The 14,265-nt window shown below is 33.0% G+C and overlaps 1 protein-coding gene and 1 long non-coding RNA gene across 4 annotated transcripts in view; one reads left to right on the top strand and one right to left on the bottom strand.

The window, feature by feature from the left end:
• Nucleotides 1-14,265, top strand: part of LOC139079115 (uncharacterized) — a 35,751-nt gene that overhangs the window by 7,270 nt on the left and 14,216 nt on the right. For both annotated transcript variants that reach the window (XR_011532432.1, XR_011532431.1), the window contains exon 2: nt 8,106-8,296. This is a non-coding gene — a long non-coding RNA (uncharacterized lncRNA). The remainder of the gene's footprint in view (nt 1-8,105; nt 8,297-14,265) is intronic.
• SLC35A3 (solute carrier family 35 member A3) overlaps nt 375-14,265 on the bottom strand; it is a 43,270-nt gene continuing 29,379 nt past the window's right edge. For both annotated transcript variants that reach the window (XM_070592189.1, XM_008508173.2), the window contains exons 6-8: nt 11,677-11,795; nt 9,888-10,021; nt 375-4,555 (exon numbers count right to left, since the gene is read on the bottom strand). In XM_070592189.1, the coding sequence (XP_070448290.1) occupies nt 4,465-4,555; nt 9,888-10,021; nt 11,677-11,795 (344 nt within the window). In that variant the 3' untranslated portion in view covers nt 375-4,464. The remainder of the gene's footprint in view (nt 4,556-9,887; nt 10,022-11,676; nt 11,796-14,265) is intronic.

The raw sequence follows: 14,265 nt of genomic DNA on the forward strand, positions 1-14,265 counted from the left end.
CTCTTTTTAAGAACAGTAAGAAAAACCATTATGACTACTAATGCTGGTCACTCTGACTCTCTTGCATAGCAGTAGCATCTATGAGAGTTCAGTTATGAGGTAGGTTTGCATAGCCCTGGGATTCAAGGATTGTGATATACTTTCAACAAAAGAGTATTCCAATACAAAAGGAATTTAAAGATTTTCAGTTAGTGCTTTTCACAAGAAGATACCAAAGAAAAGTATACATTTAAAAAGTGCTGATATTCTTATTTTAGTCATCTTTTAAAACAAAGGATTTTGTACAAAGTTACTTCAGTATTAGAAGTGGGAATAAAATCCTTTATATTGCTTATCATTTGATCTCTATGCATTGAATTGATAGTCACAATAGAAACAATTATCTTCAAATTTTAATGAAAATATATACCAATTCCTGTAATTATTTAACCTTGAGGCTAGTGAAGAGATAATTTATTTAAAACAAAACATTTTTAGTCTGTCATCATCATACAGGTAGAGAAATTATAACTAGTTTAAATAAAACCCAGTCTTTCATGCTGGAGCACAGGCTACAGAAAAGGAAGATCACACGTGATAAAGGTAGCTAGAGAGATAGGGAAAAGATTAGTGAGTCATTTTTGATATATAGAGAAGAATAATTCATGATTAAGTCAGACACAGGTGGATAGAAAATACCGGAAGAACTTACATAATTAGGAAAATAATCTATTTCCATAAACCTACCAAATAGATAATAACTGGATACCAAAAGATGACAAGGAAATTTGTCAATTAAAAAGCCATTTAACAAAAGACCAATTTATACATTCCTTTGAATTGTGTCCATAAAAAATTTAAATATACAAATCGCATTCCTAAACCCAAAAGAATCTTTCTAAACAAATGAAATACAGACATACAGACAAATTCAGATTCCAAATCATAAAAAAAATTTTTTAAGTCACAGTAAATTATAACATATAATAAGAAATAAAACAACAGAATAACAGTTAAATAAAATTGTTAGTTTCAAAAGCTCAATGATGAATCAAAGGTGCCATAATTTATTTAAATAAGTACTGATCACTAATGCTTGCATAATATACCTATTTTAATATCCTGTTAGACAGTAGATTTAAAGAGCAAACGTTGAAACAATCAAAAATTGAATTATAGTTATTCTTAAAACATCTTCATTTTTACCCATGTGTCCAAAGTTGTGAATTACAGTAATATGCTCCAGAAAAGTCAGTATTTGGTAAAGCAAGGCACATAGGACCAGATTTTTGATAAAGGTGCTTTGTCTTTGGTCCTATAATTACTTTAAATAAGCTACATATCTGGGAGATTCTTAAGATGGACTCTCAATATAGCATAAATAACTTTTATAAACGTTTTCTTATGTAAACATACATCCACATGTAATTAAATATTATAACAAAGTGTAAATAAAATGAGTGATGCTAAACTCTGTTTTTAAAAACAAACCAAAACAAAACTCAGTTAAATCACTATACAATGACATTTTAAAAGTCTAATAATTTGATGTGTAGGAAAAGTGTATTAATTCTTAAGAATGGTCAATATTACACTAAGTCTACTGAGTACAAAGTCAATTAGTTTCCTTTCAGATTCTGTCTCCTTAGAATCTAGTTTAAATATCAAACTGCCTTTCCTTCTTGAAATTGTGACAGTCAACATAAATTGATGTAAACATTTAAGTTTTGCATCTCTAAACCACATTTTCCACCATAAAAGTAACCTACAACTTCTCTAAAACCACTTATCAAAGAATTGATAACATTTTTTTGTGAAACATCCTAATCCTGCATTTCAAACTTTTCTTCCCAAATACCATATTCTTAACTTTTAATAGAACTATCAACTGGCACTCTTCTCCCATGAATTAGCATTTTTATAATGAACAAAGCAGTTAAGAGATAACAAGTAAACTTTAAAAAGTGTAAGGATTTAAATAATAAAGGAGTCATCATTATAAAAGATTGATACAATAAGGCTTTTGGAGGTCATCAAAACACACACCACACACAAGAAAATGGCATTATCTTTATATATGACATGATCTAGGATACAAGTCCACCTTCTCAAATATGATTATTTCTTTATGAATTACAAATGATAAACTATACAACCCAATCTCTAATAACATTTTCAAACCTACTAGAAAAGCAAAATATAAATTATGCCTGTCAAATAAAAGTTTGCTTTGAAAATATACTTTAGATTATTTTGTCCTTTATCACAACTCTTGATTATATTTTTATAAACTTTGTTGGGAATCTTGGAAATTGTGTTATTTTGGACACCTGAAAATGTATTATTGTTGTAATTAACATGTCTGATGTTCAGTAATTAGCTTGTATCATTTTTTGAAGTTTTAAAATAGGGACACACTAAACCTGAATTAACAATTAATTGTAAATGCACAGTGAATTAATACACCAGTACCCAACCAGTACTTCAATGTGGGCTGAACATGAATCTTTATATTCAGTCTTAAATTCTGTGCATTTTGCAGGATTTACATTTCACATAGCAGTAGGTAATAAGATATAAGTCTAAATGTTGTTACAGTCTAAAACATCATGCTCAAAAATGTGGTAAAATTATTAAACTTTACTCTAAAAGGTGGTCATTGAATATCATGTCAGGTTTCCAGAAAGTTTGCTTGGTGTCAATTTGGAATCACCAGCAAATTGATTTAAAATATTTTGTAAGTTTAAACACTTTTAAACTCTGGATGGAATAGGTTAGGACTGTGTCTTGTAGAGTCTAGGTTTGCACAGCCAGTCCTAATTAGCCAAGAGTACCCAACAGTTTGAAACACAGTATTTTTTGAGCCAAATTCTGTTTAACAAAATTCATTAGAACTATATAAAAATATTTATTTTGTACAGTTTTCATACTAGTAGAACAGGAGACTTTTAAAAATATATAAAGTAGGAATGAAATAAAGTAAAATACTTCTTATACACAATAGGTAATTCTGTCTCTAGTCAATAATTAAATCCATATTCCAATTTTAGAAATTATTTTTGCCCAATAATTCATTTTATCTTTTCTCTCCCTTGAACCAATTTATTAAATAATTTATGTAATTTGCAACCTTAAAACTCCAGTGCTAATCAAAGCAGAAAAGAACCACTATTTTAAAGCAAAGTAGTGAGTGGCTCCTTCCCAGCAGCTCTTGCAGGGCCACACAGAGGGGACTCGGAAGTCTGCGTCTCTCCCAGACATGTGATCAGAGAATTCCTGGGGATGGGGGGTTTATGAGAGGCCTAAAGTTCTTCTGAGCAGTCTTGAATTTACAATTATAGTGCCATTCAAAATAATGTAATATCATGATAATCTGGAATGTCTCCAGGAAAAGTCATTTTGGTCTCAATTCATTGACATCTGTACTACTATTTTTCTGATTGTTGTTTTTGTCAACAGTTGTAGATTAAAGGAAGCTTTTACAAATCAATGAGTGAAACATTCATTGAAAAATGTTCTAGTTGTATACTGTATATGCTTTAATAGTTCAAAATTCTCCAAAGGGAGATATTAGACAATAATTATTATTTTGTTTTAAATTATTAAATGAGTATTTAATCCCTTTAAATTACATTTTAAAACTTTAATGGAAATTAACATACAGAAATTTAATTTAAAGTAACATAAGGATTCATCTGATTTACACAGAAAAGAAATGCAATTAAGAAATTAAGGACAAAACTGCATTCTTGTAAAAGTCACTGGCTACTGTCTAGCACAGGAGCAACTGGATTGCTGTCAGCAGTTTCGAAGCACTAAAAGATCTTAAAATGTAGATGGAGAAATAGATTGTGTATTTCTCTACACTATATTTAAATTTGAATTTTATTCTCTGAGAAATCAAACCCAGAACATTACTTTATCAATTTTTATGTCGCTGAACAAATAACATTTAGCAATCCTTTGTATAAATATAAAAATCTCAGATACATGAAAATGTTTTTCAAATCATACTTCTATTTCTTCACAGCTTTATAGGTAATTATAATTTTCAAACTTTGAATATTCCATGTGATTTGATATATCTGTACAAGAAGAGTAAGATAAAAACATTTTATAAGATTAAATAGATCTAATTTGCAAAAATTGATATCTGACATTTGTGTGCTCTTGCAAAGAGTGCATAGGATAATTCTGCAGCAATCAAAAAGGTAAAATCTTTTAAAACTCAGATTTCAAGTTTCCTCCAATACGTATTCTAATCCCTGGAAATACTTTCAAGTTTTGATTTCTAGATGCAATAGGTATTTTCTTACATATACATATATTTTATCCTTAAAACTTTTATATTTCAAACTGTTTGAGCAATATGATCAGATTCAGCATAACGTTATCTTCTTAGAATCTGTAGAAGTCCTCTGTGCAAGATTAATGTTGAGATTTCTAGTGCACCATTATGAAAAACCAGTTAAAGATAGTATACGACTATGCTTTAGTGGGATTTCCTGCAGGTTTGGGATCATAACCATATAGGAAAGTAGCCGCTATTACAAGGATGGCTCCAAGGAAAAAGACACTGAATGGATGAAGAAAAAATGAAAAAGAGAAAATTAGATAAAAGAAAAACAAGTTATTTCTATTTCTTTACCATAAGAACAATTATGACTTGGGAAAAAATATTCCAATAATATGGCTAACAAATATGAGTATTTACTACATTCCAGGTATTCAGCTAAGTGTTTTACATTCATTATCTCATTTAGTTCTCACCACAACCCTATGAAGAAGTATGAGTATTGTCCTCATTTTGTTATATATGAGGAAATTGAGGTTTAGAGAATTTAAGTAACTTTCTTAAAGTCCCACAACTTTAAGTGGAAGATGGGATTCAAATCCAGGTATGTTTTACTCTGGAGTCAAGACTCCACTTTCATCCACTGCACTATATTGTCTCCCAAAGCAGAGATGTTTTAAATGTTGTATTTCATGTTAATATGTCTTTTGCCTGTAATACACTGAATAATAAAAGATCTCAATTTTTTTAAATATTTAAAAATATAAAAGGAAAGCTGCATTATTTTCAAACCAGCGTAAAGTTCTGTTTAAAATCCAAGGTAGTAACAAGCAAAACCAATTTTTATAGGATGGTTTACAAAAGGAAATTAGACAAAATGCTGGGAGACTTTGGTTTCTTTCTTTTATCTATCCACAGATATAATACTCCTTTCTGTAAACTGGAAATGAACTTAAACTGGAACTTAAACTGGATGTAAACTGGAATACCAATCTTAACTTTTAACGCATATTCTTCAAAGTGCTGTTCCACGAACATGAATTAGTCTCGGTTTTAAAGTTTCTATTAACAGTTCAGTGACTTCCTTGCTTTAAAATAACACATCTGTTCTATAAAGGAAAAAGATCACTAATCCTTATTATGACATAAAGGGCCCTTCCTAATGTGGTCCCTCCAGTCTCACCTCTCACACTCCACCCCACCCAATCTGCAATTCAGTCACTCTAGTCAGTGAACATAACACGCCTTTCAGGACAGCGTAGATGCTATTCCTCTGCCTGTAATGCCCTTTCTCCCAAGAAAACTGCTTATTCATAACAACTCAGGTGTAATGTTTCCAAGATTCACTCCCCTAGGCAGAGTTACTCTACGATAATAGTTATCACACTGTATTAAAAAATGCATTATTTACATGTCTGTTTCCCTGCTCAACCATGTGCTCCTCATTAATCAGTATACCCACAGAGCCTAGCATATATAGAGGGCTCAAGCATTATCTGTTATGATAAATATCTAGTGTTGACTTGATGCAAACGGGCAACTTTTCAAAAGCCTTGGGTGCAAGTATACCTATAAGATTAAGACAACACAAACTTCCTATAATGTATCTTGAAGAAAATTACTACCAAAGGAATATTTGGTAATTATTTAGGCTTTGGATAAACTTTGTCAGTCATTATGACCTTTTCTTAGCTTTCCAGAACTCTGGAATTTCACAGAATCACATGCTTATCTGAAAAGTTGTCTGATCCAACTTTCTACCCTCTGTAGGAATCCATTCTCTGATATCTCTAACAGGATCTACTTGAATACCCAATAATGTCAGGAAATTCCTGCTTCTCAAGCCAGCTATTTTCAGATGGTTTTGGGAGAAGAAATTTTGTTAGCAAAAAAAACTATCAGAATTTAATGATTATTTTGAGTATTTGAGCCCCCTCTTTCGAATGGAAATACTTGTATATATACTCCCATTGCTGCACTGATTGTACTGTTATAATTTATTTACTCATATGTCTCTCTAAACATTGTGACTTCTTTGAAGGCAGGAAACCATATCTTATTCATGCATTCGTGTTTTTCCAGGATCTAGTACAGTGACAGGTAGACACATAGTGGACACAATAACTTTTTGATAAAAGAATAAGCAAGCCTAAATGCAAGGATGGTAATACCAATAAGCAAAATAATGAGCACAGGAAAAATAGCAAAGAGAATATTGGTGATATGATAGCAGTAGAGATGTCTGGCAGTTAGTTGAAAATAGGGATCTAGAGTTAAGGTGAAACTGGGACTTATCTTCATAGAGAAGACAGATAAGACATGGCAATGGATGAGATGAACAAGTGAGTAAGCAGGGATTGACAGGTTACCAAAGGAACAATCAATCAGAAAGGCAGGTACAGGGGTACTACTTCTGAGAAACTGAAAAACAGTTTCAAGAGGTGAAATGGGGATAACAAAAGAAAATATATTATTGCATTTAGAATACAGGTCACTGGATTTATTGCTTGAAAGATGTTCTTCACAAAAGACTACGTAAAGATAGAGGGCTTAGTTATCTATTTTAGGAAAAATGATCCATCTCCTGCATCTGTCTTGATGTTCTATACATATTCTCAAAATGCTCATTCATTCATTCATTCCATAACAACAGTAGCATTGTCTTTTCTCTTTTTATCTTCATCCCAACACACCTTACATGCTCCTTCAGATGCATGGATTTATATGCAGGTGTATATCTTATTGACAAACTACTACTCTTTTGTCCCTCTACTGGTTTACTTTTTCATTTACTTGTTTATTTTCTGCATGATTCAAAGATTTAAAGTTAACACCTTTGGCCTTATATGAAGTTTTACTTTTTTTGAAAAAGGAATGCCGTTTTAAGTGTACCCTAAAAATCTGCAAGTTCCAAACATTCTCAAGTACTATTAAAGCACATAATTTCCCCATTTAATGAACAGGGAATAAAGCATTCTTAAGACATAGGTGCTAATTGTCTCACTAGGTAATTCATTCCCATACCAAGCTAAAAACAAATAGTTTCACATTAATGCCTCAGAAAAATTAAAGATCTCAACATTCATGTCCCAGACTTACTGTCCACGTTACTAGAGAAGAATCAAACCATCAATGGCCAATATAGAAATGTAAAGAGCATATTATATTTTTACCCCGCCAAATTTCATCCATAATCTTATCTCACTAACTCTCAATAATGCAAATGAATTTTACTAGCTGTATTAAAATTTTAAGGTCTTGAACATTCATTCAAGAAACATACTGAGTACCTGTTACGTGCCAAGCTGAGGCCGTTTATTTATCAGATGGTGATAAGTTTTCTGAAGAAAGGAGGAAAGAATGTTGCAATATTGAGGGGTGTTCTTTTACTTAGAGAGGTCTCTTGACAAAGAGACACTTGAGCGAAGACCTGAGGATGTGAGGGAGTATGCCATATGAATATATGTAAGGGATGAGTACTCCAAGATGACTAAAGGACAAGTCAAAGCCCATAGCAAAGAGGTTACTGTAGCTAAAAAAAAAAAAGTGAACAAGAGGAAAGTAATATCAGATGAGAACAGAAAGGTAGTTGAGGGCCAAATCAAATGGGCCATTGATGATGACAACTTTTCAGTGACATGGGAAGCAATTAGAGGGTTTTTGAGCGGAGTAGTGATATGATGTGATTTACACTGAAGAGAATCATTCTGGTTGCGGAGTGGAGAAAACGGTGGGGGGGGGCGGGCAGAGGAGAAGAGAAGAAGCAAGGAGACAAGTCAGGAGACTATTTCCTTAATCTTGATGATACGTGAGCGTGCTTTTGTTACCACAGGCCCTCCAGGACCAGTTCCACTGACTCCATCTCTCATCAACAGAGTGATTAAGAATTGCCTTGCAGAAAATCTGCAAAGTCACGAAGCCAAGGCGTGTGCAAAAAAAGAAATCATGACCTGAAACAAACTCGGAATCAAAGATGATCCCTCCCACAGAATCCAAAGACTGGGACACAACCAGAGCTTGAAGGTAGGACTCTTATCAGAAGTGAGGGGTCCCTCTTTCAGGAAGATCCAGTATTAAAATTCCTTCCCCATCTCATCAAAAATGTTTAGAACCCCATCATAAATGTTTAGAACCCTGTCATAAATGTTTAAGACCTTACCATAAATGCTTGAAGCCCACCAATCAAAACCTGTCCCACCAGCACCTCTGTGTGACAGCCAGTTCTCCATAACATCTTAAATTTTGCCCCAAATCCTGAACCAGGGAGACAGATCTGAGGGCACACGCCCCCTGTCTCCCTGCAGATTGATCTCACAGAATAAAAGCTGACTTCTCCCCGAAGGCTGGCGCCATAATTAACTGGCTTGTTTATGCACATCAGGCAGAGAGCCCCAATTTTGTGCAGTAACACTTTGGACCAGGGTAGTAGCAGTAGAGGTTGTGACAAATGGTCAGAATCTGGAGTTATTAAAAAGGAAGAGTTGCCAGGCTTTGTTTTCGGATTAGAATGACATGTGAGAGGAAAGAGAAGCTGATGACCTTATTTCTTCACTCAGAAAATTAAAAATTTCCATACATTTTAACTTATTTTTGTAAATCTATTTATATCCATATCTATAGACTCTGCCCCCTCTTAGGTTACTGTGGATAAACTGTGTTCCTATCTAAGTCAAGAAGGATTTTGGCTTAAGCAACTGGAAGAATGGAGGTGCTGCCATTTGCTAAATTGGGAAACCCTGACAGAGAGAAGGAATGAGTTATTTATTCAAGTGAAAATGTCAAATACACAATTAGATATATAAGCCTGAAATTCAAATTTAAATTTGAGAATTATTAGCATATAGATGGTGTTGAAAGCCATGAGAATAGAGATCACCCAGGGAGTGACTGCAGATAAAAAAGGTCCAAGAATATATCCTTGGGAGACTCCAAAGTTTAGAGGATGAGAAGATGAGAAGGAGGGTGAAGATGGAGGAAAACCAATAATGGTGTCCTGGAATCCATTAAAATACAATCTCATTACTCTGGGATTATAAACTAATAATTGTTAAAAAAAATAATAATAGGACCTTTAATACCATCTCTAATGGGTATTTATTACACTTCATTCATCTTGACTCTGTCCTGCCTCACCCATCATTCCTTTTGCAATTCTTTTCCAAACTACTCTTTTTTCTGCCACCACCTAATAGAATTTTCTCATGAGCCAAGTCCTCTATATAAACTATTCTCTTCACGAATGTCATCCATTCTCCTGGCTTTAGCTATATAAAGTCTGCATTTAAAAAGTCATTATATAACTTATTTTATGACTTTATATGACATTAACTTTTTAAATACCATTTTTAACTTTGGGGGTAAAAAAACCATTCAGATCTGCAGGGAAAATTCTGGCCAGCCAAATTAGCATAAAAAACTTTCCAGTGGAAGATTTTCTTTCATGCATTTAATTTGAAACATCCTTTAAAAGATAGTTAAATGGATCTTTTACAATATTTCCATGATTCTTCAACAGTTGTAATAGTACAAAATTTTTCAGATCAGATCTTATGAAGAATTCATCTTTTTCTTACGTACTTTTGGAAATTTAAAGAAATAGAAAAGAATTTATTACCTGGTTGGCACAAAATCTTGTAGCCAAAAATAGGATATCAGTGTTGATAATATTATGGATAAAGAGGTTGCAAATCCCTTTAAAATATTATCTGCATACTTAATAACAGCAGCTATTACAAGGCCTCCAAGTGCCTGCAAAAGTTTTAAAAGATTATTTTAAAAAACAAACATATAAAACTGCTTTTCAAAACAATCTCATTACTTAATGAAGTTTTAGGCTTTTGTCCTAGACATTTAATCTCATTATAGTGATTTTTATTAAACATCTCATAATCAATAGACTTCGGGGTTTTGTTCAATAGCCCTCTTATTTCAAAAGGTATCTGATGATGTAACTACCAGCATAATCTGCAGTTGTTATGATGGAGCTTGCCCATCTTACGAATAAAACATCCATCCTCATCCAACTTAGTAATTAAACATCCCTTGTTAGGACAAATGTGGGAAGACTGGTCACTCTGATTAGTGAAGTATTTTTACTTTAGAGTAAAAATAAAGTACAACTTGAAAGTTATTTTACTAGTCTTTCCAGAGCCTCCTAATTGGCTTTCTTCCTTTAGTCTCTCCCCATTCAAATCCACCTATCATTGCTGTCAGATTACTCTTCCTAAAGCACAATTTTTTTTTCTAAAGCATAATTTTAATCATTCTCTTTCTTTAAGAGTGTAGAAAGAACTTTCTATCAAATCCCTCTCAAATTCCAAATAGTGGTTACCTAAATAATGAGGTTTTACCATAACTCACAAATTTTCTACAAACCCTACTTATCAGCTCCCAAATCTGGGTTACTTACCTTAACAACTTTCACTGCACCTCTTCAAATGACAGAAGCTTTATTAGGGAAAGTCATGAATTAAGTCAATTGAGCTCACTACAATTGATGTTTGAGTCCAGTATTTCTTGGCAATGTTCTCACTCATCTATTTATGCCCTGTTGAGTCCCTCACACCAACTATACCAAACCTTTTCTATTCTACTCAAGTCTTCAGCCCCATCTTAAGGGAAGAGGGCTTCCCTCTGACAGGATAAAGGCCATCATACATAGACTTTCCTGACTTACCCTAACTCTACTTCAAATTTTCTCTGAAATGTCACTTATCCTTGTCTCCTTTTCTCCTGTCTTAAAAATGAGGGGTATCCTTCCTGCTTTCAAAACACAACTATCCTTTGCCACCTTCACTCATCTTCCCTAAGGGACCTTATCCCTTATAGACTCAAATACTTCTAGAGAAAGGCTTTGTGGAGGCAGTGACTTGCGTCTTCATTTTTATATCCTCCAGAGTACTGAATAAGCATTTTTTGAAGATGAAATTACTCAACTCTTGAACGATTTCAAGTTATAAACTGAGATAATTTGACAGGAATATTCCAATATGTAATTAAAATATGAGGCTATAAACTGTTACAGATTTAAATATCTAGATCTGCCTCTACAAAAAAAAAAAAAAAGTCTCACTGTTAGGCTGACCACAGACTTCCTGTACAATGATAAGAATTGTAGAGAAGTCAAAAGTTATTTGCCCTCAGCTTCAACTCTTTTATTCTTAAACTTGCATTTTCATTATGTTAAATTTAAATACCACAAAGTTCATTCATGGCTTCTTTTCAAAGTAAGTTTTCATTATGGCATTAAGATCAGTTCTATTTTAATTTCCCTGAATAAACTAAATATAATGAGAGCACTAACAGGAGGGATCTTTTTTCCTCGCATCAGTACATCAGTAGCTACTTTGATTCTATTAAAACGAAGTTTATTAGCATTAAATATAAGATTTTAAATGCTTTACCTGAAGAACAACAACTATCCAGGTCAGTCGGTTATATCCCTGAAAAAATCCATCCTTTGATACCAGTTCTCCATCATAAATGTATACACCCATTAATCCAAATATACTCCCAAAGAAACCTAAAAAAAATGTCTACGTCACATGTGATTTAGTTTGGAGGGATACTTTTCCATTGACATTCCAAATAATTTTATACTTAACTTTTCCTTTTTGATAAAATTTGACAACTTTAAAATATTTTTACTTGGATATTTATATAAACAAATGTTTACTTAGTACTATATTATGACTGTAAGACAAAGATATGAGAATATAAAGAAGAACAGAGACTATCAACTTTGGAGCACTAAACAATACAATGCATATGTTACATGACTATATGGCTGTCCCATTCAAATATCTGTAAAAAGCACACTTTTGGCCTATTTCATTGTATCTTGTATCTTCCTATTGCTAGACCTAGATTTTCATATAGTCACATTCATACATGCAGACAGCAGACATACAAGTCAGGTATGTGGGACAGCATTTTTCCTTATTAATAAGTTTTCAAAGTACAGTAAGTAATATCCAAAAACTCTGAACTAAGAAATAGTCATAGGCGACATCAGAATCTGTCATTACTGAAGTCTCACTGTTAGGAAAAGTTGACTCAGTGAGAGTAGAAACTATGTCTCATTCATTGCCGAATCGTTTACCTCTACCACAGAGCTTATCACATGACTACCGTGTCTGAGAGTTCCAGGAGCAATCCTAAACTATGAATAAAGAAATTGATGCCTAGGGCCAACTCTGGTGGCCTAGTGGTTAAGTTCGCTTCAGGGGGCCCGGGTTCAGTTCCTGGATGAAGGCCTATAGCACTCATCAGTGGCCATGCTGTGGCGGTGGCTCATACACAAAGAGGGAGGTTGGCAATAGATGTTAGCTCAGGGTAAATCTTCCTCAGCAAAAAAAAGAAAGAAAGAAAGAAAGAAATAGATGCCTACAGAGGCCACCTCCTCAGGGTAGTCTCTGGTAAGATATAGCGAAAGAGTGCAGGGTGAAGCATTTTTTTATAAAACCATAACTAATCAAAAGTATTCCATGATGGAAAGGAACTAAAAGGGATGTGAAATGTTCCTTCTAAAATTTTATTTATGCCAACTCTATCATTTTAATATGCCTAGGTTTGAACATGAAAATAATACTGGCATAATACAAAATTACAAAAATAAACATTTCCAGAGGTATTAGGTTTTTTTAATTATAAAAATAACACGATAATTACAAAAAAAATGTATATAGTCCAGAAGGGTACATACATGTCAGTATATACAGATCTACTGTATTCTTTCTATCACTTGCATAATTTTCCATTCTATACACAGTAATATAATAATAATAATATGAAATAGGTATATAACACCTTGTGCAACAAATTGTTCTGCTTTATGTATGTTAATTCACAACAACTCTAGGAGGTAGATACTTTTATGCTTGTTTTATAGGTGAAGAAACTAAAGCATAGAGAGGATAAATAAACTTGCCTAAACTTACACTGCTTGTTAGTGATGAACTCAGGATTTTAATCCAGGCAGAGTGGTTCTGGAGCCCACGATCTTAACCACTACCCTATTTAATCATATTGATAATTTATTCAGCCAGTCTTCTAAATGTTTTCAATTTTTTACAACTGTAACCAATGATGAAATGAATAACCTTGGACATTTATCTTTGTGCTCTTATACAAGTATATCTGTAGGATAAATTATTATCCAGATGTGGAATTTTTGCATCAACATCTTTATTTATTTAAAATTTTCTTAAACATTCCCGAACTGAGATCCAATAAGGTTATATCAATCTATACTCCTAGCAACCATAGGTAATAAGAGTTCCTGTTTCTCCACTCTCTGGCTAACACTGGGTCTTATTAATTTGCTAATCTTTGACAGTTTGATGTTAGAAAAATGCTATTACATTGTTTTAATTTCTGTTTTTGTAACTTTTAGCTATCTATTACTTACGGATCCTTCTCAAAACTTGAGTCAGCTTACCATTAAATTGTGCTATGAGGTCAAACCAAAGAATAAGAACTACATGAAGTACCATAGAATCATGAATTCTGATCTTTCATTTTTATCTATAATTCAAGAAAATTTTGGGCAACTCACACAAACCTTGAATATTTCTTTCTTTTCTTATATTTGCATATTTATATAAATAGCTAATATTAGTGCTTACTATATGCAAGGCACTTTATTCTAAACACTTTAGACATATCCTGTTTAATTCTCATGGCAACATATGAAGTAAATACCATAAGTAAGTACACTTTATGATGAGGAATGTGAAGCAGAGGAAGTTTAAGCAATGTGCCTAAGGTCAACAGGTGGTAAGTGATGAAATCAGGATTTGAGTGGTCTAACTACAAAACCAAGTGTTCTTAACCACTATGCTATAGATACACTCTTTCTGAAATGGTGAATTATATTGGTTAATGCTTTTCCAGCCTGTGAACTGCCTTCTAGATAAACTGAACAAAAAGAAGCTAATTTAATTTTATCTATAAAAATATTTAGCTTGAGAGTTCTTAAAAAAAAAAAAAAC

Source organism: Equus przewalskii, chromosome 24 (assembly GCF_037783145.1).
Source record: "Equus przewalskii isolate Varuska chromosome 24, EquPr2, whole genome shotgun sequence".
In the NCBI taxonomy this organism is placed as follows: domain Eukaryota; kingdom Metazoa; phylum Chordata; class Mammalia; order Perissodactyla; family Equidae; genus Equus; species Equus przewalskii.